The sequence below is a fragment of the Phacochoerus africanus genome, chromosome 5 (assembly GCF_016906955.1).
Source record: "Phacochoerus africanus isolate WHEZ1 chromosome 5, ROS_Pafr_v1, whole genome shotgun sequence".
In the NCBI taxonomy this organism is placed as follows: Eukaryota; Metazoa; Chordata; class Mammalia; order Artiodactyla; family Suidae; genus Phacochoerus; species Phacochoerus africanus.
This window is the reverse complement of record NC_062548.1, coordinates 45,163,177-45,187,462: the sequence shown is the minus strand read 5'-3', so window position 1 is coordinate 45,187,462 and position 24,286 is coordinate 45,163,177. Positions and strand designations below refer to the sequence as shown.

The following is a 24,286-nucleotide window of genomic DNA, read 5'->3' as shown; positions in this document are numbered from 1 at the left end:
GGTTCCCAGGCTAGGGGTCCAATCGGAGCTGTAGCCACCAGCCTACGCCACAGCCACAGCAATGTGGGATCTGAGCCGCGTCTGCAACCTACACCACAGCTCACGGCAATGCCGGATCCTTAACCCACTGAGCGAGGCCAGGGATCAAACCCACAACCTCATGGTTCCTAGTCGGATTCATTAACCACTGAGCCACGGTGGGAACTCCAGGGTTTGTTTTTTTTTAAACTTTTTCTATTGGACTTCACATTGTGGTACAGCAGAAACTAATCCAGATAGGACCCATGAGGATACAGGTTCGATCCGTGGCCTTGCTCAGTGGGTTAAGAATCCGGTGTTGCCGTGGGCTGTGGTGTAGGTCACAGATGCAGCTCGGATCCCGAGTTGCTGTGGCTGTGGTGCAGGCCGGCAGCTGTAGCTCCGATTTGACCCCTAGCCTGGGAACCTACATATGCTGCATGTGCAGCCCTAAAAAGCAAGAAATAAAAATTTAAAAAAATACTTTTATTGTAAGAACTATTATTTTAGCTTTAGAAGTCTTTGTTTAAATTATGCTGTCAAAGTTATAATGACCCTTGTAATTTCAGTTTTCTGTAATTCAAGGTTTTGAAGGTTGAGGCCTAATCTGTTTAATTCATTACCTTGGATAACAGGTACCTTCATTCCTCTGAAAAGTTAAGATCAAATAAAATTTTTTAACAAATCAAAGGAGTTCCCATTGTGGCTCAGGGGAAATGAACCTGACTAGTATCCATGAGGATGCAGGTTCAACCTTGGCTCTGCTCAGTGGGTTAGGGATCTAGTGGTTGCCCTGAGCTGTGCTGCAGGTCACAGACTTGGCTTGGATCCGGGGTTGCTGTGGCTGTAGTGTAGGCCGGTGCTTACAACTCTGATTCAACCCCTAGCCTGGGAACTTTCATATGCCACGGTTACGGCCATAAAAAGAGAAGAAAGATTTGATGGTTGGGTCTGTCCTTGTCCCGACACCCTTGGGTTTTGTAGGTGAGCTGGCGACACATATGTACACACACACACGCACTGGTCTGCAGAGTGGAGGCAGACCCAAAGGCCCATTTTAGACGTGCATAGATCAGCCCTTCTGTAGCTACACAGAATCTTTAATATTCCCCTTGCTTAGAACACTTTTCATTTATGAAACCTTAAGTCTTTCCTTAGCGGGAGAGCATACAGACCAAAAGCACAGGCAGACGTTTTTCATTTGCTCACTTTGGCTGCAGGACCAAGGACCAAGGAGAGGGAAGGACCCGGCTGTCACGAGCCGGTCTCGCTCTGCACAGGGTTCAACAGAGTTGAGGTTGGAGCAGAGGGCTGCAGACGCATGGTGTCCGAGGCCCGTGACACATTTATCAGCCCGTGTTTCCCGGGCAGAGCGCACACGGGGACCATCCTGGTGTCTCGAGGGTGACCCAGCTGCCAGCCCAGAGTGGGGTGATCATGACATGGCCTTTCCAGCCCTGGGAGCTGGACGCGAGGCCCATGGACAGGACACGAGTGTGTCCCCTACTGTGTTCCGGGCGCCTTCTGCTCTTGCCTTGAACCCGGCCGAGGGCTGCTTGCAGGGGACTCTGCCTCTCTCACAGGCCTCTGCTCACTCCTTGTCTGCCCTGGACACAACTAGACACGCTCTGGCGGCTTGCCCGCCCCTCAAAAACCACCTAGGCATAGACGGCAACCCGTGTGTGAGTTCCACCCGCCTGTCCCTGTCCCTGTCCCTGTCCCTAGCAGCATCGACTGTCGTCGGATCACTGCACGGGTGGTAAACTCATCAGAACCTGCCTGCTGGGCTCCCCCCGGCCCGCTCAGAGAGGGGGCCCGGCCCAGCTGGGCGGTGGGCCAGCTGCGGTCATGTTTTCTAGTTTCCCGGCTGGAGGAGCGGGAGTCGGAGATGAAGAAGGAGTACAACGCCCTGCACCAGCGGCACACGGAGGTGCGCGGCACGCGGGGGCGGCCGGGGGCGCGCAGGGAGGCGGGGACACGTGGGGGCCCGGGCGCGGCCTCGTGGCCGGAAGCACTGAGCCCTGTCCCTCTTCTCAGATGATCCAGACCTACGTGGAGCACATCGAGAGGTCCAAGATGCAGCAGGTCGGGGGCAACAGCCAGACGGAGGGCAGCCTGCCTGGGCGGAGGTAGGGCGGGGCGCCCCTTCGGCTCGCGTGTGTGCCGGAGGCAGGCGGGTGGCGGGCGCTGGGGCGGTGGCTGCCACGCGTGCAGGCGCCGAGGCCTGGAAACCACGCGCAGGGATCCCGGCGCTCGCACACCCCAGGCTGTGAGCCACCTCCGTGCCGCGTCACCTGTAGCCTCACAGGTGCCAACCCGGGAGTTCCCTTGCGGCCCAGGGGAAACAGATCCGACTAGCATCCATGAGGACTTGGGCTGGCTCCCTGGCCTCGCTCAGTGGGCTGAGGATCTGGCGTTGCTATGAGCTGTGCTGTAGGTCACAGATGCGACTTGGCTGTGGCGTGGCTCTGGCTGTGCCCTAGGCCGGCAGCTGTAGCCCCGATTCCACCCCTAGCCGGGGAACCTCCGTATGCGGAGGGTGCGGCCCTAAAAAGAAAAAAAAAAAGTCACCACTCCTGGTCCTTATGCAGTCATGTGCAAGGCACGGGTGCCGGCAGCGGGCGCCAGGGACCTCCGCCTGCCTGTCTTGGACTCGCGCAGAAGCACCTGTGGACGGATCGGCAGCGCAGCGCTGTGCAGGCACTGGGATTCGAGGGCTGTCCAGGGGGAGCTGAAGGCCAGCTCTGAGCCCTGTCCTCTCGTACACGTCAAGGGTCACCACGTACTTCCGCTCCTCATTCTCTCTCTTGTAAGATAAAGCCAACAGAAAAGACCAGGACGTGTTAGGAAGGAAGATTCTAATCTCCGAGAGATGTGCACCTGCCTGTGCACCTGTTTCTTCTACAAGCAGCTGCAGAGCTTGCTGTGACTCTAGAATATGACCAGCTCCTCTCAAGAACCCACTCTCTCTGGGGAGGGCCCAGGGCACCGTGGTGACCGGCGGAAGGAGCCGCACGCCGGGCACAGGCGGGCCACCCGGCAGGGTCAGGGCGCTTGCTTATCTCAGCTGGAGCCGTGTGCTGGTGACTGGGGAACAGGGAGAAGCCTGCACAGGCCAGGCTCCTTCTCCCCCTTCAGTCAGGATGTAGCTGCAGCTCGTCCCCTAGGCGCAGACCGTCAGCAAGCTTCTCCAGGGCGGCCAGTCATCCCCCTGGGCCGGGCAGGGTGTGGACGTCCAGTGTCTTCGTCAGGCTGGAGAGGCCCGCGGCCGGAACCCCCGGTCCCGTGGATTGAGCTCACCGTTTGCTCCTTTCCAGCAGCGACCCCTTGTTCCTGCAGCAAACCCGTGAGGCCCCAGGTGGGCGTGTAAAGGCCCTGTCTTCTCCCTGCCCGCCTGCTGGGCACTTAGGTCTGCAGATGAGGAGACTTGGGCCTTTCCACTCTGGGCAGCGTCAGCTGTTCCCTGGCTCACGGGCAAACCTTTTGAGTCTTCCAAGTTGGAAACGCAGTGTGTGCATGGAGAGGCCCCGCGGGGCCCCCAGCAGGCCTCTGGGCAGTCTCACTGCCAGTCCCAGCCGTTGTGGACGCTGTCTTTCTGTAAAGGCTTGTGCCTTGGGACAGGGTACTGAGCAGTCGTCAGCTGACGCCCATCCCGTGAGAATTAAGTGACAGACTGGGTATCAGAGTCTGTTAAACTACCGCCCTCAGCGGTTGCCTGGCACTGTCTGATCCTCACTCTGCACTCCCGAGCTGCCCCCGAACTGCCAGGTAGCAGCTTCGAGGGCTAACCTGGAGACGGGGTGCCTCGTGTTCTTGGGGGCAGCTTGGGCCAGGCGGTCTGAGCCAGGGCCGTGGGAGCTGGCTGTTTGGGCATCTTGGACCAGCAGCATGGGCCTGGCCCGTTCCAGAGCGCTGTGGCCTCCCAGAGCGTTCCTGCTGTTCCCCCGCCGGCTCCCTCACGGCCGGAGCACCTCGGAGGCCACACAGGAGAGGGGCCCGGTGACCCCGGCTTGGAGGCCGAGCGCGTCTGGGGTCCTGAGCCACGGTGGTCAGCACCCTGGGCCCCAGGGACAAGAAACGGCGACCTCTGACCCTCAGGACAGTGCAAACTCAGCCAAGAGTAGCAGCTGCCTGGGCTGCGCAGCTGAGCGCAGAGGGTCCCCCGTGGAGAAGTGGCGTGTGACCGTTATTTTCTGCGGATGGCGCCCTGTGTGGTGGAGACAGGACCTGCTCTGGAAACCTGCTGTTGGGGTGTGACCCGCGGCCCTGAGCAGAGTCTGGACGGGAGCCCAGCCCCGGCCCCTCCAGGTCTCCTCCCGTGGAGGGCAGGCCTGTGGGAAGGCGGCCGCCCCTCCCCAGAGAAGCCCTGCCCGGAGCAGGTCCCTTCTGTCAGGCGCCCCCTCTGCTGCTGAGCGCTCTCCCCTCAGGGAGCAGAACAGGCTGCTTGTGAGAAGCCCCAGGGCTTGGTTCCTACGGCAGAACCGGGCAGGTCCCGGCACAGCCACAGTCGCCTCTGGGCGGGATGCTTCTGAGGGGTGGGTGCCCAGCAGCGCCACGGCCCCAGGGGGGAGCGCTTTGTCTGTAAAAGGGCCTCCTGGTGCCCAGGAGGCGGAGGGGCTCTGGTCCAGATTTGCGCCCAGCCTGTCTCCCTGTCTGGTCTGCCCGAGGGGTATCCAGGCCCTTGGTCTCTGCTCAGAGGCCCTCTGAGCCTGCAGCACGGTGGAACCCGCTGTGCCCTGGCTGTGAGGACGCGGCTTCCTGGAGCAGCACTTGTTTGGGAAGCAGAGGCAGGGTGCTGCCGGGCCGCCCCGCCAACTGGCTGGTGGCGTTTGGCACACTGAGGGTGTTGCCCGGGGGTTGCTGCCTTAGTGTGTGAAACTGGGTTCCTGCCGCCGCCGCTCCTCGGCCCAGACCCGGGGCCATGCCAGAGATGTTCCGAGGGCCCCTGGCCTGTTTCCGGGGACAGATGTGCACAGCGCACCGCCTCCGGCTTCCAGGGCACTCGCTGTGGAGACAGGCCTGGGCTTGCTCTCACTGTGGCCTGCTGGGTCTGGCATGGTGGGGCTCATCGGGTCGGATGCTCCACCACCATGCGCTGCAGCGGATGGGGACACTCCTGCCGCAGCTCCTCGGCTCCGACCCTCCGGCTTCCAGGGGGGCCCCATCCTTAGGCTGGGGAGGCAGTCTCTCTCACTCCTGGCGAGGCTTCCTGAATCCGTGTGTCTTTAGGATAAAACCGGGTGGTCCGTGTGCTCGGGCCCGTGCCCGTGGCGTGTGACATGCACTCCGTCACCACATGCACCTGCCTGAGCGCCAGGAGCCCGTGGGGACAGGACAGTCCCCTCCCCACCCCGCTGTGCTGAGAGGGTGTGTCTGTATGTCCTGTGTCCATCCATGTATGTGTCTGCGTGTTTCCCGTCTGTCCCCACGGGGGGGCGCGGAGCAGGGTGCCAGCGCCGGCCGTCACGCCCGCCCTTCCTGTGTGCGCACCTGTGCCCCCAGCCCCTGCCCTTTGCTCTCTAATGTTGTCTTCTTGTCTTGCCCTCTGTGCTGTTACCGCCGTGTGCTGGCCCTTGTCTGTCCTGCTCTGCAGTCCTCGCCAGTCGTGGAGGAGAAGGTAAAGCCTGCCGCAGTCCTTGGGCCTTGGGTGAGGGAGCTGGGGTGGCTGTCAGGATGCACAGATCGTGGCTCTTCCAGGGCCTGATGCTGAGAAGGGACGGGCTGGTCCCGGGTCCCCGAGACAGCCCCAGAGCAGGTAGTGGTGCAGGCTCCTGCAGGTCGGGGCTGGTGCTGCCCCCAAAGCTGGTGGACAGGGGTGGAGCCTGGGCCCGGAGTCAGCAGTGCCACCCCCCTTGAGCCGCCATCTCAAGTGGACGAGCATGGGTGTCTCAGGCACCGTGGGAGTGTAACAAGAGGACACGGTGGCCGAGCCTTGGACCGGGAGCTCTGGTCCGCCCAGCTCATGGGACTTGAGGGGGGGGGCACCCTCGCAGCTTCGTGGGGGCCCTGGATCAGGAAGGAGGCTCTATTCCCAGTGGAGATTTCCCTCGGGGAGCGCAGCCTGGCTGTCTGGAGGCGCGGAGCTGTGGAAGTGGCCGCTAGATAAGCGCCTCTGTCCTTTGAGGTGGCGTCTGTGGTGACAGCCTGGGACCTGTCGTGTGCATCTCCCCCAAGGTCTGAGCCAGGCCCCCAGATAGGGGGTCCTTTCAGCACTGGGAGCCCAGGTGGCACAGGAGGGCAGGGCTGGGCTCCCCAAGGGCAGCAGCCACCTCCCGGATGCCCAGGGCCAGGGCTGTTGTCCAAGGACCGCCCAGCTGCGACCTGAGCCACGCTGCCAAGGTTGCGACGGCTCCGCAGACTCACAGCTTTCTAACCGAGCATCTCAGCTCTTAAGTGACGGGCCGGGACTCATCTGAGAAGGTGTCATCTGCTGCGGGGGACGAGAGCTGCATGAGGCACCTGAGATCCTCCCCAGGAAACCGCCTTCCTGAGCACCAGGGCCCCTGCCAGGCCCCACAGGCCTTTTCTGGTCCTGTCCCTGCCACCGTTAGCCCTGAGAGACACAGCCACTTCCCAGCAGGTCCAAGGGATCCTGCCCTGAAGGAGGCGGTGTCCTCCTGAACAGCCAGCAGATTCCGAGGCCTCCTGCTCCACCCGAACCCCACCGGCCCGCACCAGGGAGGTGTCGGCTGTAGGACATTGTGGTCACAGCGGCCGCTCCACTCCCATCTCCATCACCTGCATCCCCAGCACCGCGAGGAGGCCGCCGACCTGTCTCCAGGAGAGCCTAGCCTCTGGACCTGGCTCCTGGGGGCCCCGAGGACATCTTTGCTACCCTCCCACCCAGGCCCTGCGGTGGCGCCCGCCCACGAGAGGCCGTGTGCGAGGGATCCTGATTCTTGCCCTAAACAGCTCTGAGCAACGTGGGCTCCGTGCAGCTGCCCACAGCGTCCTCCCTGGGCCTGGGCTCTACCCTCACGGCTCCCAGGGTGGAGCGTGGTGGGTGGATCGCAGCATCAGTCCACGCTCCCACCTGTTCCCAGCTGGCCAGCCTCCCTCCGTGGCTCCAGTGCCCTCGGACGGGAACGGCTCGGAGCAAGAGAGAAGCAGAAGCGGGCGAGACACCCAGCAGACAGGCGAGAGAGAGCAGTGCTTGTGCCCGTGGGGCACGTGGCAGGAACAGAGTATTGGAGAAAGTGTTGATTCCTCTGCCTGGCTCCAGGAGCCCGGAGCGGGGCCAAGGACATGCTCCAAGGAACGGGGCCGCGTGGCCGTGACGCCCAGGGCCCCCGGCGGGCACCACGGCACGGGAGTCTGTTTAAAATGGGAATGAGTGATGATGCGACATCACCGTGTAACCGAAGGGGGCGTGCTGTGTGGGATCACAGGACGTGCGTGATCGCGTGGGTCAGAGGGGCCGGGAGGTGCGTGCTACGCTGCCCCCAGTGTCGTGCCCTCCCCACCGCCGGCCGCTGTGGGCGAGGGGCGCCTTTGGAGCCGCTCAGGCTTTCCGTTCGCGGCACGCGAGCCCCCGTCTCACACCCTCCTTTCTTTCTCCCCCGCATTTCAGCAGGAAGGAGCGGCCCACTTCCCTGAATGTCTTCCCCCTGGCGGACGGCATGGTACGTGCCCAGACGGGGGGCAAGCTCGTGCCTGCGGGGGACCACTGGCACCTGAGCGACCTCGGCCAGCTGCAGCTCAGCACCAGCTACCAGGTTTCGTAGCCGTGCTGTGGAGTGAGGGCCTTCTCCCCGTCGCCCCTTGCTCGCCCGGGAAGCCCAGGCTTGGCAGCTTCCCCCGATTAGTGGATCTGTCCTGAGGTGTGACCGCAGTGGAGACCCGGGAGCAGCGCGGGAGGGCAAGGCCACAGGCGGGGTGCTGCTGCTCGGGCTCCTTTCGTCCAGGCCGGCCTCTCCGCAGCCAGGGCGTGCCCAGCTGTCGGGCCGAGCTTAGTGAGCACCTCCCAGCACACCCCAAAGCCACGAGGCCAGACGGGGGTCACCCTTCTAGTACCTGAGGTCAGGACTGCAGCCAGGAGAACGTCAGAGGCCGCTTCTCTTCTTTGGGCTCTTCCTACCCGCCTGTCTGAGCTCCGGGGCTCCGGGAGGGAAAGGCGGACGGCCCGGGTGGGAGCCGTGAGGGTCCCTGGGAAGGCCCAGGGCAGGAACTTGCCGTGGCCCGTCCCCGCTTCAGGGCACAGGTTTGGGCTGTGAGCTCAGCTTGCCTGCCGAAGGCCTGGCTCAGCCTGCGTGGCCGCACAGGACACGGGCCCCCACACCCCGTGAGGATGCCCTTCTGGGGTAAGCGGCCCCGGGCCTGCTCATTTCTCAGGGCCATCAGAGGGTGCCTGGGGGAGGCAGGGCGCCTCGGCCTCTGGGCCGCCTGGGGCAGTGGACGTGAGCCCAGCTTCCCTGGACGCTTCCTTCCTGTGGCGGCAGCAGCTTGTTGCTGCCCGGCCGGGGGCTGTCCTGCCTGAGATGGGGGGGTGGGGTCTGGTCTGGGCAGGAGGGCAGGGCCTGCCCTGCCCAATTCCCGGAGCTGTGCCTGAGCCTCCGAAGCTGCAGGCCGAGCCGCTGGACGGCCGGGCTTGTGTTCTCTCGGCATCTCTTCCTGCGTCATTGGACACTGTCTTCTCTTAATAAATCATAGTGTTTTATGTTTCATTTGATGTGTTTTATTTTTTTTAAACAATTACATTTAAGTTCTTTTTATTTCACACTCTAGGGTTTTCAGGCTTTTCTAATTTTTTAACTTTTTCGTTGTTTTTGTTTTGTTTTTTGTTTTGTGTACTGTATTTTCAGTGTTTTAACCAAACAGTTGTGGCTACTCATGGGAGGCATGGCCCCTGGAATGTGGGTTCTTTGCATTTGGAGGTCACTGCCGTGTGTGGTTCTTAGAGGTTGGCAGGTTTGCTTTAGATAAGTGCCTGTAGGGCGACAGAGCCAGGGGAGCTGGGGAGGGGTCACGCCGTGGATTCCCCACAGTGAGCATGGGGTCAGGAGCCCCACGGAAACCCGCAGACGTGTGTTCAGGTCGTAGACAGGTGGGCAGCATGGCTTTGAGTCCGGTGGTTTGGAAAACATGGGCTCGGTGCCCTCCCCGTCTTGCCAGAAGCCCCCACAGGCCAGCGGGAGCCCCCGCCAGGCGCCTCTGTCCCATGTGGAGAGAGCATGCAGGCCATGCCACAGGGGTGTGCAGTGTGCCTGGTGGAGTGAAGGGGAGAGGGCCTTTGCTTTGCAAGTCAACCCTGAGCTTCAGGACCTGAACCCCAACCAAAAACATTTGCGAGGGGCGTTCTCACCGTGGCTCCTCCGCGTCGGTGAGCTTGTTGGCTGTGGGGCCGTCCCGTGCCCTGGGAGTGTTGCGGGCCACCGGCTTTTAGTCCCCCGCAGCTGTGGCAACGTGTCTGCAGACGCTGCCACGTGTCCCCTGGGGACCCAGCCGCCAGGATGGGATCCCCCCCAGAGCAGGAGGCAGAGCCATGGGGCTCCTGACGGGGAAGCCTCAGGAGCCGCCCAGGAGAGGCGGGCCCGGGGGGGCCGGCAGAAATCTCCCAGCCAGCTCTGACTCCTGGTCACCGGGCGGGGCTCCAGGAGCCCCCTCAGCCCTTCCACATTGAAGGCGGGTGGGGGTTGGTCCCAGCTTCCGCAACAGGGCCGACGCCCCCCTGGCCTCAGCTCCTCCGTCAGAGCGTGTGCCCCGTGCCGAGGGGAGTGTGCCTGGCAGCTGCCCTTTAGCGGCCCCCACCCAGGGCCTCAGCCCCTCGGAGGCTGTGCATCTCCTGCAGAGGCACAGCAGGGGCCCCAGGCCCGTGGGGGGAGTGGGGGGTCAAGCGTATGGCTTAACGGGGGAGTGCGGGCTGCAGGTACTGGCGTGGTCTCCTTAGGAGAGGCTGCAGGACAGAGACGTTTGCTTCCTGCCCTCACTCCTCCAGGGCGTGTTCTCTCCAGCGAGAGGCTTCAGGCCCGCGCTGATGGCTGCTTTTAATGACCCCATCTTTTTTCATTCCTCGGTCATTTAGGGGGTGTCCCGTTCTGTGGAGGTCAAGGTTTGATTTGTTGGCATTTGCGTAGCTGTCCAAGCAGGCTCTGGTTCAGCCGGGCCCTGGAGCTTAAGCGTCCCCGTGCCTGGTGTCCCCGCTGTGTTGGGGAGGCCACCTCAGGCAGAATGAGGAGGCACCCGCCCTTGGCGGCCCTCAACTGTGGCCAGGGCACGAGGCACTAGCCTCAAGGGCTGAGTGGCACTGTGATCGGAAGGGCCGCTGGCCTGGCCACCACCCCCACCCCCCTGCCCTGGGCTGTGGCTCCTCCCTGCCCTCCCAGCGGCTGCAAGGGGTTACCCGCCATGTCTACCAAAGTGGCCGCAGAGGGCCGTCCCTGGGCGTGAGCGTGCCAGGAGCCCAGATCCAAGCCACTTAACAAGCGGAGGCGCCTCTGGAAAGCCAGGGGCTGCAGCTGGGTGAGCCAGTGACTGGGTGGGAGGAATCAGCCCCCAGGAGAGAAGTGGCCTCCTGTCCCTCTGCTCCGGGCGTGGAGCGCGGTCTCATGGTGGCCTCGCGGGGGCCTGACCGCACCTCGAGCTTCCCTCTCCCCTGTGTTTGGCCCCAGTGTCCGCAGGAGGAGATGTCCGAGTCGGGCCAGTCCTCGGCAGCTGCCACCCCCAGCACCACGGGCACCAAATCCAACACGCCCACGTCGTCCGTGCCCTCAGCCGCCGTCACGCCGCTCAGCGAGGGCCTGCAGCCCCTGGGTGACTACGGCCCCGGCGCAAAGAACGGCAAGCGGGCGCGGGAGAAGCGCAACAGCCGCAACATGGAGGTGCAGGTCACGCAGGAGATGCGCAACGTCAGCATAGGTACCGCCATCCTCCCGGGCGCACCTGCCGCCCTGCCCTCGCAGCGCCAGGCGCACCCTCCTGAGCCTCTCCTGGGCCTCGCCGGCTGCCGGCTCCCCATCCTCACGTGGTCCCCCCTCCGTGTGTCTGTGTCCTGGACGCCCCCCACGTCTCATAGAGACCAGGGCCCACCCTGCCTATGGGCTCGTTTCACCATAAAGACCCTCTCCAAGAGCAGTCCTTCCTGCAGATCGGGGTCCAGGCTTCAGCATGTACACCGGGGGGACACACCTGGGCCCCTGGCAGTAGAATCACGGTCATCCAGCAGACAGTTCAGCTAGAGAGAAAGGCCCATTCAAGGAGTTCCTGTTGTGGGTCAGCAGTTAGCGAACCCGACTAGTATCCGTGAGGATGTGGGCTCGATCCCTGGCTTTGCTCAGTGGGTTAAGGATCTGGCGTTGCTGGGGCTCTGGTGTAGACCGGCAGCTGTAGCTCCGATGTAAGCCCTAGCCTGGGAACCTCCGTGTGCTGCAGGTGCCACCTTAAAAGACGGGGGAAAGGGGAGAAAAACGGGCCTGTTGAGGTGGGGTCATAAAAAGGAGGCACAGTTCCGGGGACAAGCGCCATCCAGTCCCCAGCCCGGGAAGAGCTCCTGCTGACAGTCGAGCCTGCTGTGGGGTCCAGCTGGGGTCTGCGGACAAGGGGCCCAGAGCAGCCTTGAGTGGTGCAGGGACTCCCCTGTGTCCCCCAGGCATGGGCAGCAGTGACGAGTGGTCCGACGTCCAGGACATCATCGACTCGACCCCAGAGCTGGACATGGGGCGGGAGCCCCGCCTGGACCGCACAGGCAACAGGTACTCAGCGGGCCCAGAGCCCGTCCCCAGGGTCGGCATCCCCCAGGGAGTCGGTGCCCTGTGAAGACGGCCCGCAGCCTCTCGAGGTGGGAGAACCGCCGGGGGCCCCCACTTGCTCCAGCGGTCCCCGGGGGTCCCCGCATGTCCCCTTCACAGCCACACGCTCACCCCGCCTGCCTCGGCCACGTGTCCTCACAGCCCGACCCAGGGGATCGTGAACAAGGCTTTCGGCATCAACACGGACTCCCTCTACCACGAGCTGTCGACCGCGGGTTCCGAGGTCATCGGGGACGTGGACGAAGGGGCCGACCTGCTAGGTAAGCGCCCGCCGGCCTGCAGGGCCTGGGCAATTGCTCTTGCTGGTTTTGTTTGCAACGAGAGCAAAGTCTCCGGGAGCCACAAGCCAGGAAGTGCTCCTCGCAGGCCCGGGGTGCTGCGGTGGGCTTCCCGCATGGTGGACCCGGCCGGTGGGGTGTAGGGTCCTCACGGACTGGAGCAGCCATCCAGCCGTCACCCCAGAAGAAACCCGGCCCCATCAGCGCTCAGCCCGGCCCTGCTCCAAGCCCCTCCCCACCGCCACCCTGCAGCCCACTTTGGGGACGCTTTGGAGGGGGGCTCGTCGCCAGCTCCTCCCATCCAAGAGGAACGTGCCCAGGTCCCCACCAGCACTGCCCGGGGCGGGTCCGGGGCGGGTGCAGGGAAGCTGGCTGAGGGGACTCGTTCCCCGTCCTCCCCCAACCCCGTGCCGGGACGGGCCGTCAGGCTGTAGAACGCCCCAGGGCGGGCATCCCCAGGGCTGCGAGGCCAGGCTGTGGGTGTCAGATGGTGGCAGGGCTATGGGTGTCTCTCGGCAGGGTTCAAGCCCCCCTGACCCCCCAGCGCGTCTGGGGAAGCCCCCCTCCCTTTCAGCAGCCAGCGAGGTAGGTGGGGGCCAAGTTCGGTTCTGGTCCGTCCTCTCCCCACGCCCACAGGGAAGGGGCAGCACCTTGACCCGGGCAGCTGCCCTGGCGGGACACATGGCGACGGGGCGGGTAGCAGCGTTTCTGCTTCCAGGATCTCGGGGGGCTGCCTTCCGCTTTTGGAGCCGTATCTTGTCACCTGCTGCCACGGCGGCAGGGCTGTCTCCCCTCTGAGTTTTGGTTGCCAGTCTTTCTGCCGCTGTCACTCCCCGCTGACAGATATGCCCCCAGGGACTCAGAGCATCTCTGGAGCATGTCCCCGTGTGGGCCTCCCTGCCCACCCAGCCTGCCAGCTGCACACACAGCCTGGCGTGCAGAGGAAGGGGCCTGGCTGGCGTTTGCAGCCCAGCATGTTCTCGCTTTCCTTGCAGTGGGCCGGCGTCTCAGGGGTTCTCTACAAGCCGATTGTCTTACTTGGGTTAGGGTTAGGGTTAGGGTTAGGGACCCCAAGGAGCTGAGGGTATTTAGCACCTGTACGCCGTGTGCCTGAAGCACAAGTTTTTTCAGCCAGAATTAAATTTATACAAATTATGTATACCCAATTGTAAAAACACACATCATATAAAAATTACCATCTTATCCATTCTTAAGTGTACATTTCAGTCTTAAAAATTCGTTCAGGGAGTTCCCTTGTGGTGCAGGAAGTTAAGAATCTGGTGGTGTCACTGCAGTGGCTCTGGTGACTGCTGTGGCTTGGGTTCACTCCCTAACCTGGGAACTTGCACGTGCTGCAGGCTCAGCCCAATAAATAGATAAATAAAAATAAATACATTTAGGAGTTCCTGTCATGGCTCAGTGGAAACAAACCTGACTAGTGTCCATAGGGATGCAGGTTCAATCCCTGGCCTCACTCACTGGGTTAAGGCTCTGGCGTTGCCGTGAGCTGTGGTGTAGGTGGCAGACACAGCTTGGATCTGGTGTTGCTGTGGCTGTGGTGTAGGCCGGTGGCTACTGCTCTGATTCGACCCCTAGCCTGGGAACCTCCATATGCCACGAGTTATTTAAAAAACCAAATTAAATAAAATATACAAAAACTATCAGTATTCATAAAAAATCTAATTAGGGACAATCACTTTTTTAAAAGATTTTTCTTTTTTGGCTGCCCCTGTAACATGTGGAAGTTCCCGGGCCAGGGATCGAAGCTGATCCAGAGCTGTGACCTATACCGCAGCTGCGGCAACACCAGATCCTTAACTCGAGCCACAGTGGGAACTCCAGACAATCACTTTTAACATTTTGACATCCTCCTACTCGCCTTTACATATTTCATATAATACCATATAAATGCACATTTTAGGCATTTAAAAAATTTTGGGGAGTTCCCATCATGGCATATGGAAACGAATCTGACTAGGAACCATGAGGCTGTGGGTTCAATCCCTAGCCTCACTCAGTGGGTTAAGGATCTGGCGTTGCCGTGAGCTGTGGTATAGGTCGCAGATGCGGCTTGGATCTGGTATGGCTGTGGTGTAGGCCGGCAGCAAGAGCTCCGATTAGACCTCTAGCCTGGGAACCTCCATGTGCCGAGGGTGCGTGCCCTCAAAAGACAAAAAAAAAAAAAAATTTTGGAAAAAAGATACATGCTGATTGTAATATTCACGTAACATCAGAAGCTGCCAAGAAGGGAGTAAAAACCAAAGGGCCCCCCTGGGGTGATGAGACACCTCCCAGGCACCGAGGCCCTGACCATTATGAGGGTCCTGGGGGCGCCTGTGCCAGCCCTGGGGGCCGGGCAGGCCTGGGGGCGGCGGCCTCCTGGGCTGGAGCTCATGTGGCCGGAGGACCACGCGGGAGGCACAGGAGGAGGTCCCAGTGGTGCCAGGGGCCATCCGCTGGCAAGGGCAAGGCTCTTGTGACCTGTGGACCTAGCGGGCACGGTGGAGGGCCGAGCTGGGGCTGCTCTCAGCCCGTCGCCCGAGGCACCCTGTCCCAGGACCTGGCTCTGCTGGAGGAAGTGTCAGCAGTGGGAGTTTGAAGACACGCCAAGGGTGGGCACCTGGCTCTAAGCTCCATGTGCAGCTGCTGCGCGGGAGAGACCGGGGCTGGGGGGCCTCTAGCGGCCTCGGCCCTGTGAGTGCTGTCACGGTGCCTGCTGTGACCTCTGACTCGCTGACGCTCTGCCTGCAACAAGACAGACGCTTCTTAAGGCGGGCTAGGTCCCCATACGGACCGCTCCGTGCGTCTCCTGGCTTGAGGACCGGGAATGCCTTTGGCAGAGAAGAATGGGCCTGTGTCCTCTTTCCTTGAACCCACAGCGTGACTGACGGTAAGACATGCCCTTGTCTTACAAGTTTCCAAGAAAGAAGAGAAAGTGCCGCAAGTTGCACTGTTCCCCCCCCCCCCCCCCGCTACAGACGGAAAGCCCCAGGCACCGCTTCCGAGCCTTAAGATGCGACAAGCATGCCGCTTGGAGTTGACACAGATGGAGAGAAAGGGAGTCAGTACTTAGCCACTGGCTCCACCAGGGCGGTGGACGGCGCACCTGCACCACGGGGGTCGTGCGTCCACCTCACAGCTGAGGACACCAAGCAAACCAAGCGACTGACCGTGCTTTGCTGAGAGTCGTGTGTGCTACGCAGGCTGGTCCAGCTGCACCAGGTCCCACCCAGACAGTCACCAGGGCCGGACAACATCTAGAAATAACCTCGAGACATAGGCCAAGCGTGTGACAAGCAAGAGGAAATGTCACTGAAGACCACGAAGGAAGCGCGCATACGTTGCGAAGCACGACACATCCCTCAATGTGAAAGCCATTGGGGGACACCATCAACCAGCCCCTTCAGGCGTAAACTGCCTCGGTATCAGTTTGTTGAGTAGGCACGTGGGAGGGAAACGCAGCCTGATCCCAGCCTCACAGCATACACAGAAGTAATTTCTAGGTGGATTAAAGATGTCAACAAAAACACAAGCATGGGGAGTTCCCGCTATGGCTCAGTGGTTAACGAATCCGACTAGGAACCATGAGATTTCAGGTTTGATCCCTGGCCTTGCTCAGTGGGTTAGGGATCCGGCGTTGCTGTGACCTGTGGTGTAGGTCACAGATGCGGCTCAGATCCCGCGTTGCTGTGGCTCTGGCGTAAGCCGGGGGCTACAGCTCCAATTTGACCCCTAGCCTGGGAACCTCCACATGCCGCGGGAGCGGCCCAAGAAATGGCAGACACACACACACACAAATAATACAAGCATGGGAGTTCCCATCATGGTGCAGTGGTTAACAAATTCGACTAGGAACCATGAGGTTGCGGGTTCGATCCCTGCCCTTGCTCAGTGGGTGAACGACCCGGCATTGCCGTGAGCTGTGGTGTAGGTTGCACACGTGGCTCGGATCCCACATTGCTGTGGCTCTGGTGTAGGCCGGTGGCTACAGCTCGATTAGACCCCTAGCCTGGGAACCTCCACAGGCCGTGAGAGCAGCCCAAGAAATGGCAAAAAGACCAAAAAAAAAAAAAAAAAAAACAGGCATGACGGAACTGAAAGAAAAACTGGAGAGTATTTTCATAACCTGGGCCTCTCTTCAGGGCCAGAGCTGTAGGGAGTGTTTTCAGTGTGGTGAGACAACCTGGAATTTAAAAATACGTCTCTGTGAGTTCCATCACTCAAGTTAAAAGAAGCCATGTTGGAGCTCCCTTCATGGCTCAGTGATTAATGATCCTGACTAGGAACCATGAGGATGCAGGTTCGATCCCCAGCCTCGCCCAGTGGGTTAAGGAGCCCACGTTGCCCTGCGGTACAAGTCGTCACAGACGTAGCCGTGGCTGTGGTGTAGGCTGGCAGCTGCAGCTCCAATTAGACCCCTAGCCTGGAACCCTCCATGTGCCGAGGGTGTGGCCCTAAAAAACAAAAAGACAGCTGATGTGCGCCTGAAAAGAGGCCTGAGAAAGAGAGCATCAAACGTGAGGAGTGGCCGCCCTGGGAGTAGAGCCCAGATGACGGCCTCGCTCCCTGTGGGGCCGGTGCACTTCTCTATTATTTGAGTAGCAGTACAGCAGGTCTGTATTGTGTCCTTGAGGTCAAGTGACTCTTCATACCATTTCTCTCTGCGTGAAATCAACCAGATAGAACGGCACCGTCCCATCGGGTCTTCACCTGGGTGGCAGAGAGCAGTTTGGCACACGCTACCCATGACCCTCCCCTCCAACCAAAGCCTGACTCAGCGGCTTCCTCCCCGCACAGTGGGGCTCTTGTACCCCAGCCACCTTTTCCCCGAGGTCCTGCCCTTCCCATCAGACCTGGGCTGGCTAGCTGCGCCCCACTCCCCCGGGCCGGTCCCCGGCTGCTGCTCACTTGCCCTGGGGGGTGCCTCCCACCCCACCCCCCTCACCTTTACAGGGGGCTGGCCCTCCACATGGGTGGGTGGCCAGCGTGGAGGGTCAGCTGGCTTTAGAGCCCCTCGGCTCCCAGACCGAGGGACGTGCTGTCCTGGCCTCCCTTTCCATCCAGGCCCCGCTGTGCATGGGGTTTGGCGACACGAACTCGGCTGACTGATGCTTGTTGCTTTTCCATTGAGAAGGTCTCTGTGTTTTGTGGGTTCCAGTCACCAACTGACCTTTGTCGCTTCCTTCCCCCCGTCTCTCTCCACTTCGCTGGACACGGCCCAGGGGAGTTCTCAGGTGCGTACCTCTGCAGTCCGTTTGCGGCCCCCTCTTCCTCAGGGTGGAGTTCAGGGGGTGTGGAGGGGCACCCTGGGACACCCCTGCTGCTGCCCAGTCACCCCGGCTGCGCGGCTGGCCCTCCCGATCCCGTCCGGGCCGGCCGAGGCTCCTGTGCTTTTGCTCACCAGCTCCTGCTGCTCAGAGGCTTGTTTGGGTTTTGCTCCACTAGCTGACTGACGGCCCTTGACAGCTGAGGGAGGGCGCTGCGCCCTTGTCCCATCCTGTCCTGGAGGCTGGGGGTCCCCCAGGGCCATTTCTCCAGGGTCTTCAGAGCCCTTAGAGGCGCAGGCCCTGGTCTGCGGTGTCTCCCCCTGGGGAGTGCACCCCAGAGGTCAGGGGACCCGCCAGGCACGGCTCCCGGTCCTCTCCCCACGTGACAGCGTTCCAAGCTCCTGTTTTCTTGCAGGAGTGGGAGGCTCTGAGCCCCCGACCCTCCAAGGGCGCCCTCCCCCATGGCGCTCAAAGGCCCCGGGGGGCCCTGGGCACAGCTCTCCCTCATTTGCAGAGACCCCCGTCCTTAACCCCCAGCCCGCCCCACCCCAGATTTTAGCGGAGGACACCAGTTGCGTTGCGCGGACCCTCCGCCTCACCACCCGGCTGCTCTTGGCCTCGTGGTCCTCTGCGCCACCCCAGGGGGACCCTCTGTGGGAGGAGTGGCAGGAGCGGCTGGCTCAGTCCGTCCCCGAGCCTCCTGTCCCGCTTCCGTGTCCGAGCCAAACCCCGCTAGTCGCAGCACCGACGCACCCCGCCTGCTCATCACTCGGGCTTAACGCGCTTGTTTTCTCTCCCCTCCTCTCTCCCACCCTGGCCGCCCATCTCCCGCGGGACTGGGACGGCGCCCGTAGTGCGCGATGATTTTTTTGGTAAGGCCGCGGCCCGTTTCAGTGCGTTTCTCCCGCTTCTGGCTTTCCCCGCTGCCCGCCACCACCCACGCTTTGGTGTGCACAGCGGGGCCCGGGTGGGGCAGTGGGGCCCGGCAGGCGTGGGGAGCCGGCGCCCGGCCCCTCCGCCGTCTCTCTTGGAGCAGACCCTTGATGGGCTGAGGAGGGAACCCCAGCCCCTCTGAGCCGGCCAGGGGTGAGCCTGCTGTGTCCCCTCTGAGAGGGAGGCAAGGAGGTGACCGTGGAAACCTGAGCACACGGCGTGCCTGGGGTCTCTCGCCGGCGTCAGGCCATGGAGGGACTCGAACGAGAGCAGCAGACCTCGGGTCTCTGAGGCTGTCCTGAAGGTTTCGATGCGGTGCTCTGGAGGTCTGTGACCTGCCTGGACCGCAGTCTGTCGGGTCAGCGTGGGGGGCCCGGCCAGCCCCTCTGAGCCCCAACCCCAGGGGGCGCTGCCCCCCTCACCTCCGCGGGGGGCCGTGTCTCCCAGGTCTGCTCCCAGCCGGCAAGGGCGGCACTTGCTGTGGGCCGTCCATGCCTTGATTGGCCAGGGGCTCTCTGCCTCCTGTGCTGTCCCCTCTGAATCCCCGTCACCTCCACTGTCCTGGGGGCTGCTCTGAGCAAGGTCTGCTTCACCACGGCCTGGGGGAAAGTGGGTGGCACTGGGGCTGGGCAGAGGTCGAGGTCATCCGAGTGCCCTGCTGGTCCAGGCTTCATGGTCGCGGTAGCAAGCTGAGCTCTAGAATGTAAGCCCAGGGAAACTGGCCATCAGGGCCGTGGGGACCTGCTCTGTGCCCCCCAGAGGCCAGTCTGAGACCAGCAGAGGCCTCTCCCAGGCTCTCTGTGCAGGCGTCTTCCTGCAGATGGGGCTTCTGGGCTTTGCCCTCACATCAGCCCTCCCAGGGGTGGGCTGCCCTGGGTGGGATGTTTGTTGCTCTGAAGCAGGTGTGAGCGGCGGGGTGTGGCTTCACCAGACACAGGTAATGACTCTGTACCTTTCGTTGCAGGAATGGGCAAGGAAGTGGGGAATCTGCTGCTGGAGAACTCACAGCTTCTAGAAACCAAGTAAGACCGCTTTTCCTCAGCAGCACAGCTGCAGAGGGAGCTCCCCGCCCCCCGCCCGGCCCGGACAACAACCGTGTCTCCCCAGCCAGGAGGACAGGACTCTGCGCTGAGCTTGCCCCTCCGGGGGAGGGCATGGCGTGGTCACTGCCTCACACCACCTTCAGGGCCGGGATGTGTCTCCCATGTGTACATGCCAGTGTGGGCAGACGCCGGTGAACCCCCATCACTCGGTGTACCCGCCGGTCACAGGGAGCTCCCCGCTTTCTGCCTTTTCAAAGAAACGCTCTGAACGTGGTGAAGAACGACCTCATCGCCAAGGTGGACCAGCTCTCAGGGGAGCAGGAGGTGCTGAAGGGGGACTTGGAAGCTGCCAGGCAGGCCAAACTCAGGCTGGAGAACCGTATCAAGGACCTGGAGGAGGAGCTGAGGAGGTGGGCGGGGGCTTTTGTGGGGGCGGAGGCCCGTGACGCCGCGTGGAGGTCCTGCTCAGGCTTCTCCTGGGCTCTTGGCGAAACCCTGGCGTCTCTCTAGCTAACCTCCCCCCGAGTTCCTTCCCCCTAAAGCGGCTCACTTGGCGCGCTCCCTGCTCATTCTGCTCCTTCCTGAGCTCCGTCTCATATGACTCCATCCAGACCCAATTCCTGTGTCGGCCACCCACCCCTCCCGCTTTCTCCGCCATCCCCCTGGGAACCCCGCACAGGGAGCAGCGTCCCTGCCCTGGGTCGCCGTCCTCCGGCCGCTGAGCGGGGCCTTCCCTGCTGCTCTCACGCCGTTACCTTCCCTCAGGAGGAGGGAAGGGAGGACGAGGGCCTCTGGCCTCCGTGGGTGTCCCCGTGCTCTCCAGCCCTTGATCTGCCCAGGGCGGCCTGGAGCCTCGTTCGGAAAGCCTAGGGTCTCCTCCGAGCACTCCGCACTCCCTCGTGGCCTTTCTCTTCCCGCCTGATCCTCACCCCATTCTCCCAAAGTGGTGCTTTTGGCCCCAGACAGGAAAAGGGAGGTGGAGGGGAGGGCCCTGGGCACCTGTGCCAAATTCGTGGGACCAGGAGCCAGATCCCCTCTGGGCTCGCGGAGAATGGGGCTCGCTCTGCCTTCCCATCGCCGCTTGACCACCGGAGTTGGAGGGCCTCTTCCTTGGCTGGGCTGCGGGAACACATGAGCAGGGGTGTGCAGCCACCAGTCCCCAAGGCAGTGGCAGGAACGCTCAGGGCCTAGAAACAGGGGAGCGCTGAGAGGTGGGTCATGGCCCCTGGGCCGTGCCGCGTGGGGCCCTCACCCCTGCCCCGCCTCCTTCCACATCCTCTAGAGTGAAGTCGGAGGCCATCGTTGCCCACCGTGAACCCAAAGAAGAGGTGGAGGATGTAAGCAGCTATCTCTGTACAGAATTGGTATATTCCACTATTAACATGCGGGCACGGGGGTGGGCACGGGCGGGCTCCCGGGACGTGGGCCCCCTCACCCCTCCTGTGGGACCCCTGCACCCAGCAGCAGCCACACCCATGACTGTGAAATCAGGCTCTGCCTCCCTCTGGGGGAGGCCGCTTCTCAGCCCCAGGTCCTTGTGGCTGCATACTGCAGTCACACACAGGAGCTCCCTGGCTACTCAGCCCAGCTGTTTCCCCCAGATGGGACAGCTTGAGTACCTGAGGCCCTCAGAGCCCGCGTGTGTCCTTACACCCCCGCCAGAGGCGCGTGGATTGTTCTCAATAAAGCCCTCAGCCCCTGCTCGCTGGGGTTTGTAACTGACCATCTTAGGAGGGGCGTGGGAAGGGGTTGAGGGGCTCTTTGCTCTTTGACATCCTCCCCAGAGCAGGGGCCCAGGCCCAGTGACCCGACCGCCTTCCTGAAGGAGAGGGCAGGTGTGGATCTTTAACCTGAGGGGCTGACCTCACCGCTTGGCTGTTCCTTTGGGGCAGTGTGACGGGTGTAGCAGGATGCCGCTCACACGGCAGGCACTTGGGAAGCTCGCTGCTCGCCTTGCCCACCCTGTCCCGTCCCTCACCTCCACACGCTCTAGGAGAGAAGGCCGAGGGGGACGTGCAGCCCCAAGGCCCTCCCATGTGCAGCATGGAGGGCGCCATCAGCTGGGGCGCCAACGCACCGTGAACACCAAGTGTCGGTGCTGGGCCCCTTGGGGAGGGGGCGGGGCAACAGAGCCAGACTCAGTCCTGCCAGGGATCGGCAGGTTCCAGGCAGATCTGCCAGGACCCCAAGCGTCCAGCTAGAACGTAGTGACTGGGGTCCTGCTTGCCAGCCCCTCCCTAGAACCCCTCTCCCTGCTGTTCCACCGTGGGGCTGTCCCCCCGGGTAGCATCGACCAGGGCATCCGGGATTGCCAAGGTGGCCAGGAGCCTCTGGGAAGGCACGCTGCGTGGGCCCCTCGCGTGTGTCATGTGACCTTCCGGGGGGGTGGCTCCTTTCACTGTCATGCCCACCCCTCCCCACGCGTGAGCCTGAAGCTCCTGGAGGCCGCCCCTTGCTGGCTGAACAGTAGCGCTGTCCCCTGCAGGACAAGATCCCCATGGCGCAGCGCCGCCGCTTCACGCGCGTGGAGATGGCTCGCGTGCTCATGGAGCGCAACCAGTACAAGGAGCGGCTCATGGAGCTGCAGGAGGCTGTACGGTGGACGGAGATGATCCGGTGAGTCTCCAGGTCCGCAGCTGCGAGCTACGGTCGCTCCGGGAGGTCCGGGTGCAGCAGCGGGGTCCCACCCCACCTTCTGCTCTTCTGGGAGGATCGGGAGGGGGCCAGGTCCTCCCCAGTGCGAGCCCGCAGGGGCCAGGAGATCCCGGGGCCTGGTGCACCATGCACTGGCAGTGGATGTGCCTTCTGGGCCGGAGAGGGGCCAGGCCACGTGGGGCCAGGGACTATCCCAGGAGCCCCTCTCGTCTGACACTCTGTTCCCAGGGTGTCCGTGGGAGCCCCCCGAGGCCAGAGGGCGGGGGGCCGGTGGGGCTGAGGTGGCCGGGGGTGTTGGCCAGGTCAGGCTGGGCCCGCTGAGCGGCTCACCTCGCCCCTCCCCCGTAGAGCATCCCGAGAGCACCCGTCTGTCCAGGAGAAGAAGAAGTCCACCATCTGGCAGTTGTGAGTTGAGGGCGCCTGGGGAGGGGGTGGGTCCTGGGCACTGGCAGGGTTGGGGGGCGGCTCCCTCGGCCCGCCCTCACCCGGCGCCTCGGCTGGCAGCTTCAGCCGCCTCTTCAGCTCCTCCTCCAGCCCCCCTCCAGCCAAGCGGTCCTACCCCTCCGTGAACATCCATTACAAGTCGCCCACCACGGCCGGCTTCAGCCAGCGCCGCAATCACGGCATGTGCCACATCTCCGCCGGCAGCCGGCCCCTGGAGTTCTTCCCCGATGAGTGAGTTTCCCTGGATGCCCCTGCCCCTCCCTGCTGGCCTGTGGCCCTGGGCTCCCCCCCTCCAGGTTCTGAAGCCAGGCCAGGCCTCTGCCTGGCTTCTCTGGGGGCTGTGGGAGGGACGCTGGCCAGACATCGGGGTCATGCCTCTCTCTGCGGACACCCGTGTATCTCTCCTCCCTCTGGTGGGAGCCCTGGATGTCCCTTGGCAGATGCTGCCTGCCCCCCCCCCCGCCCCGCCCCCGCACCGTCCCTGTTCTCAGTTCCAAAGGCTTGTGCCTTGGTGATGGGTGACCCCAGCAGGGCAGCCGTTTCAGCCCCGCCCCCGGGCTGGCCCCGCACGCTCCACTCCACGAGGGCCGGACTCCACAGGAGGTTTTCATGCAGGGTTGAGTTTCTTCCTGCAGAATGAGTTTCTGTTTGGGATTTTGTAGTCTCATTCATTTTGAAACCAAGAATTTGGGTCCAGGGCTGAAGGAAACTTCTGTGCCTCGTGCCAGAGCCTGTGGAGGTTTCTCTGGAGGGGCCGGTGCCCCCGGTGCAGGTCCCTGCCCGTGGGCCCTTGGCGTCGGCAGCCGCAGGATGTGGCCTCCAAGCTGAGCTGCAGAGTGCCTGGGCAGCAGGCCTGCTCCCTGCAGGGCTGGTAACCCTCCTTCTCCTCCCCAGCGACTGCACGTCCTCCGCTCGGCGGGAGCAGAAGCGCGAGCAGTACCGCCAGGTGCGCGAGCACGTGCGCAACGACGAGGGGCGGCTGCAGGCCTGTGGCTGGAGCCTGCCGGCCAAGTACAAGCAGGTGCCTGGGCGTGGGGGGCTGGGGTGCGGCCTGCCCCTCGGCCTGGCCTCCCGCGGGCAGAAGGGGGGCCCCTGGGGTGCCCCGAAGCACCCATGGCCTGGATTCTGAAGGCCGGCCTGTGCCCACCGTGCTCCCCTGCCCTGTGCTTGCAGTTGAGTCCCAACGGGGGCCAGGAGGACACGCGGGTGAAGAACGTGCCCGTCCCCGTGTACTGCCGCCCCCTGGTGGAGAAGGACCCCACCATGAAGGTGAGCAGTGAGGGCGAGGGCGCGTTGGCGGCGGGAGGGTTTGGGCCGGGGTGGGGGGGGAGGCCGGCTCCTGGACCACCGGCCCGCCTGTCTCCCAGCTGTGGTGTGCCGCGGGCGTCAACCTGAGCGGCTGGAAACCCAGTGAGGACGACTCTGGGAATGGAGTCAAGCCCCCGCCGGGCCGTGACCCTCTGACCTGCGACCGGGATGTCGAAGGAGAGACGCAGAGCAACCATTCGTCCCCAGAGAGGAGGAAGGTCAGCGTGGCGGGCGGCCCGGCAGACCTCCGCTGCTCCCGTCTGGATGGTTCGGTGACCGAGGCTTTCTGGGGCCTGGTGCCTGTCTGGGGGAGTGACAGAAACGGAGGACAGCTGGGGGCAGTGGCGCCTGACTGGGCCCACCTCGGCGAGGAGGGCGGAGGCTGAGCGGGAAGGGCAGAGCCCAGGCTTCAGGTCCCATCCCAGCTCGACTTGGGGGCCGGGAACCTAACCGCTGGGAGCTCAACCTCCCTCTGAGGAAGGGGCCCTGTGGGTTGTGACCTGAGTTCTCGCCAGCCTAGCGACGGCAGGACAGCTGGGTCCCTGAGGCCGCGGGCAAGGCTAGCTCCCGAGAGACCCTGGGGGCCTCCCCTCAAC

The 24,286-nt window shown here is 63.0% G+C and overlaps 1 protein-coding gene across 16 annotated transcripts in view; it reads left to right on the top strand.

Annotated features, from left to right (window-relative positions):
- MAPK8IP3 (mitogen-activated protein kinase 8 interacting protein 3) overlaps positions 1–24,286 on the top strand; it is a 43,935-nt gene that overhangs the window by 15,039 nt on the left and 4,610 nt on the right. The window contains exons 3-20 of one of the 16 annotated variants that reach the window (XM_047780954.1): positions 1,878–1,948; positions 2,056–2,147; positions 5,612–5,635; positions 7,592–7,640; positions 10,626–10,872; positions 11,603–11,705; positions 11,904–12,022; positions 17,263–17,274; positions 18,162–18,179; positions 19,205–19,262; positions 19,541–19,693; positions 20,566–20,647; positions 21,769–21,899; positions 22,287–22,343; positions 22,443–22,613; positions 23,277–23,403; positions 23,556–23,651; positions 23,750–23,908. In XM_047780954.1, the coding sequence (XP_047636910.1) occupies positions 1,878–1,948; positions 2,056–2,147; positions 5,612–5,635; positions 7,592–7,640; positions 10,626–10,872; positions 11,603–11,705; positions 11,904–12,022; positions 17,263–17,274; positions 18,162–18,179; positions 19,205–19,262; positions 19,541–19,693; positions 20,566–20,647; positions 21,769–21,899; positions 22,287–22,343; positions 22,443–22,613; positions 23,277–23,403; positions 23,556–23,651; positions 23,750–23,908 (1,769 nt within the window). Of the gene's footprint in view, positions 1–1,842; positions 1,949–2,055; positions 2,148–5,611; positions 5,636–7,588; positions 7,734–10,625; positions 10,873–11,602; positions 11,706–11,903; positions 12,023–17,262; positions 17,275–18,161; positions 18,180–19,204; positions 19,263–19,540; positions 19,694–20,565; positions 20,648–21,768; positions 21,900–22,286; positions 22,344–22,442; positions 22,614–23,276; positions 23,404–23,555; positions 23,652–23,749; positions 23,909–24,286 lie in introns of all 16 variants that reach the window. The other 15 variants (XM_047780943.1, XM_047780953.1, XM_047780947.1 and 12 more) reach the window with 15 other exon arrangements.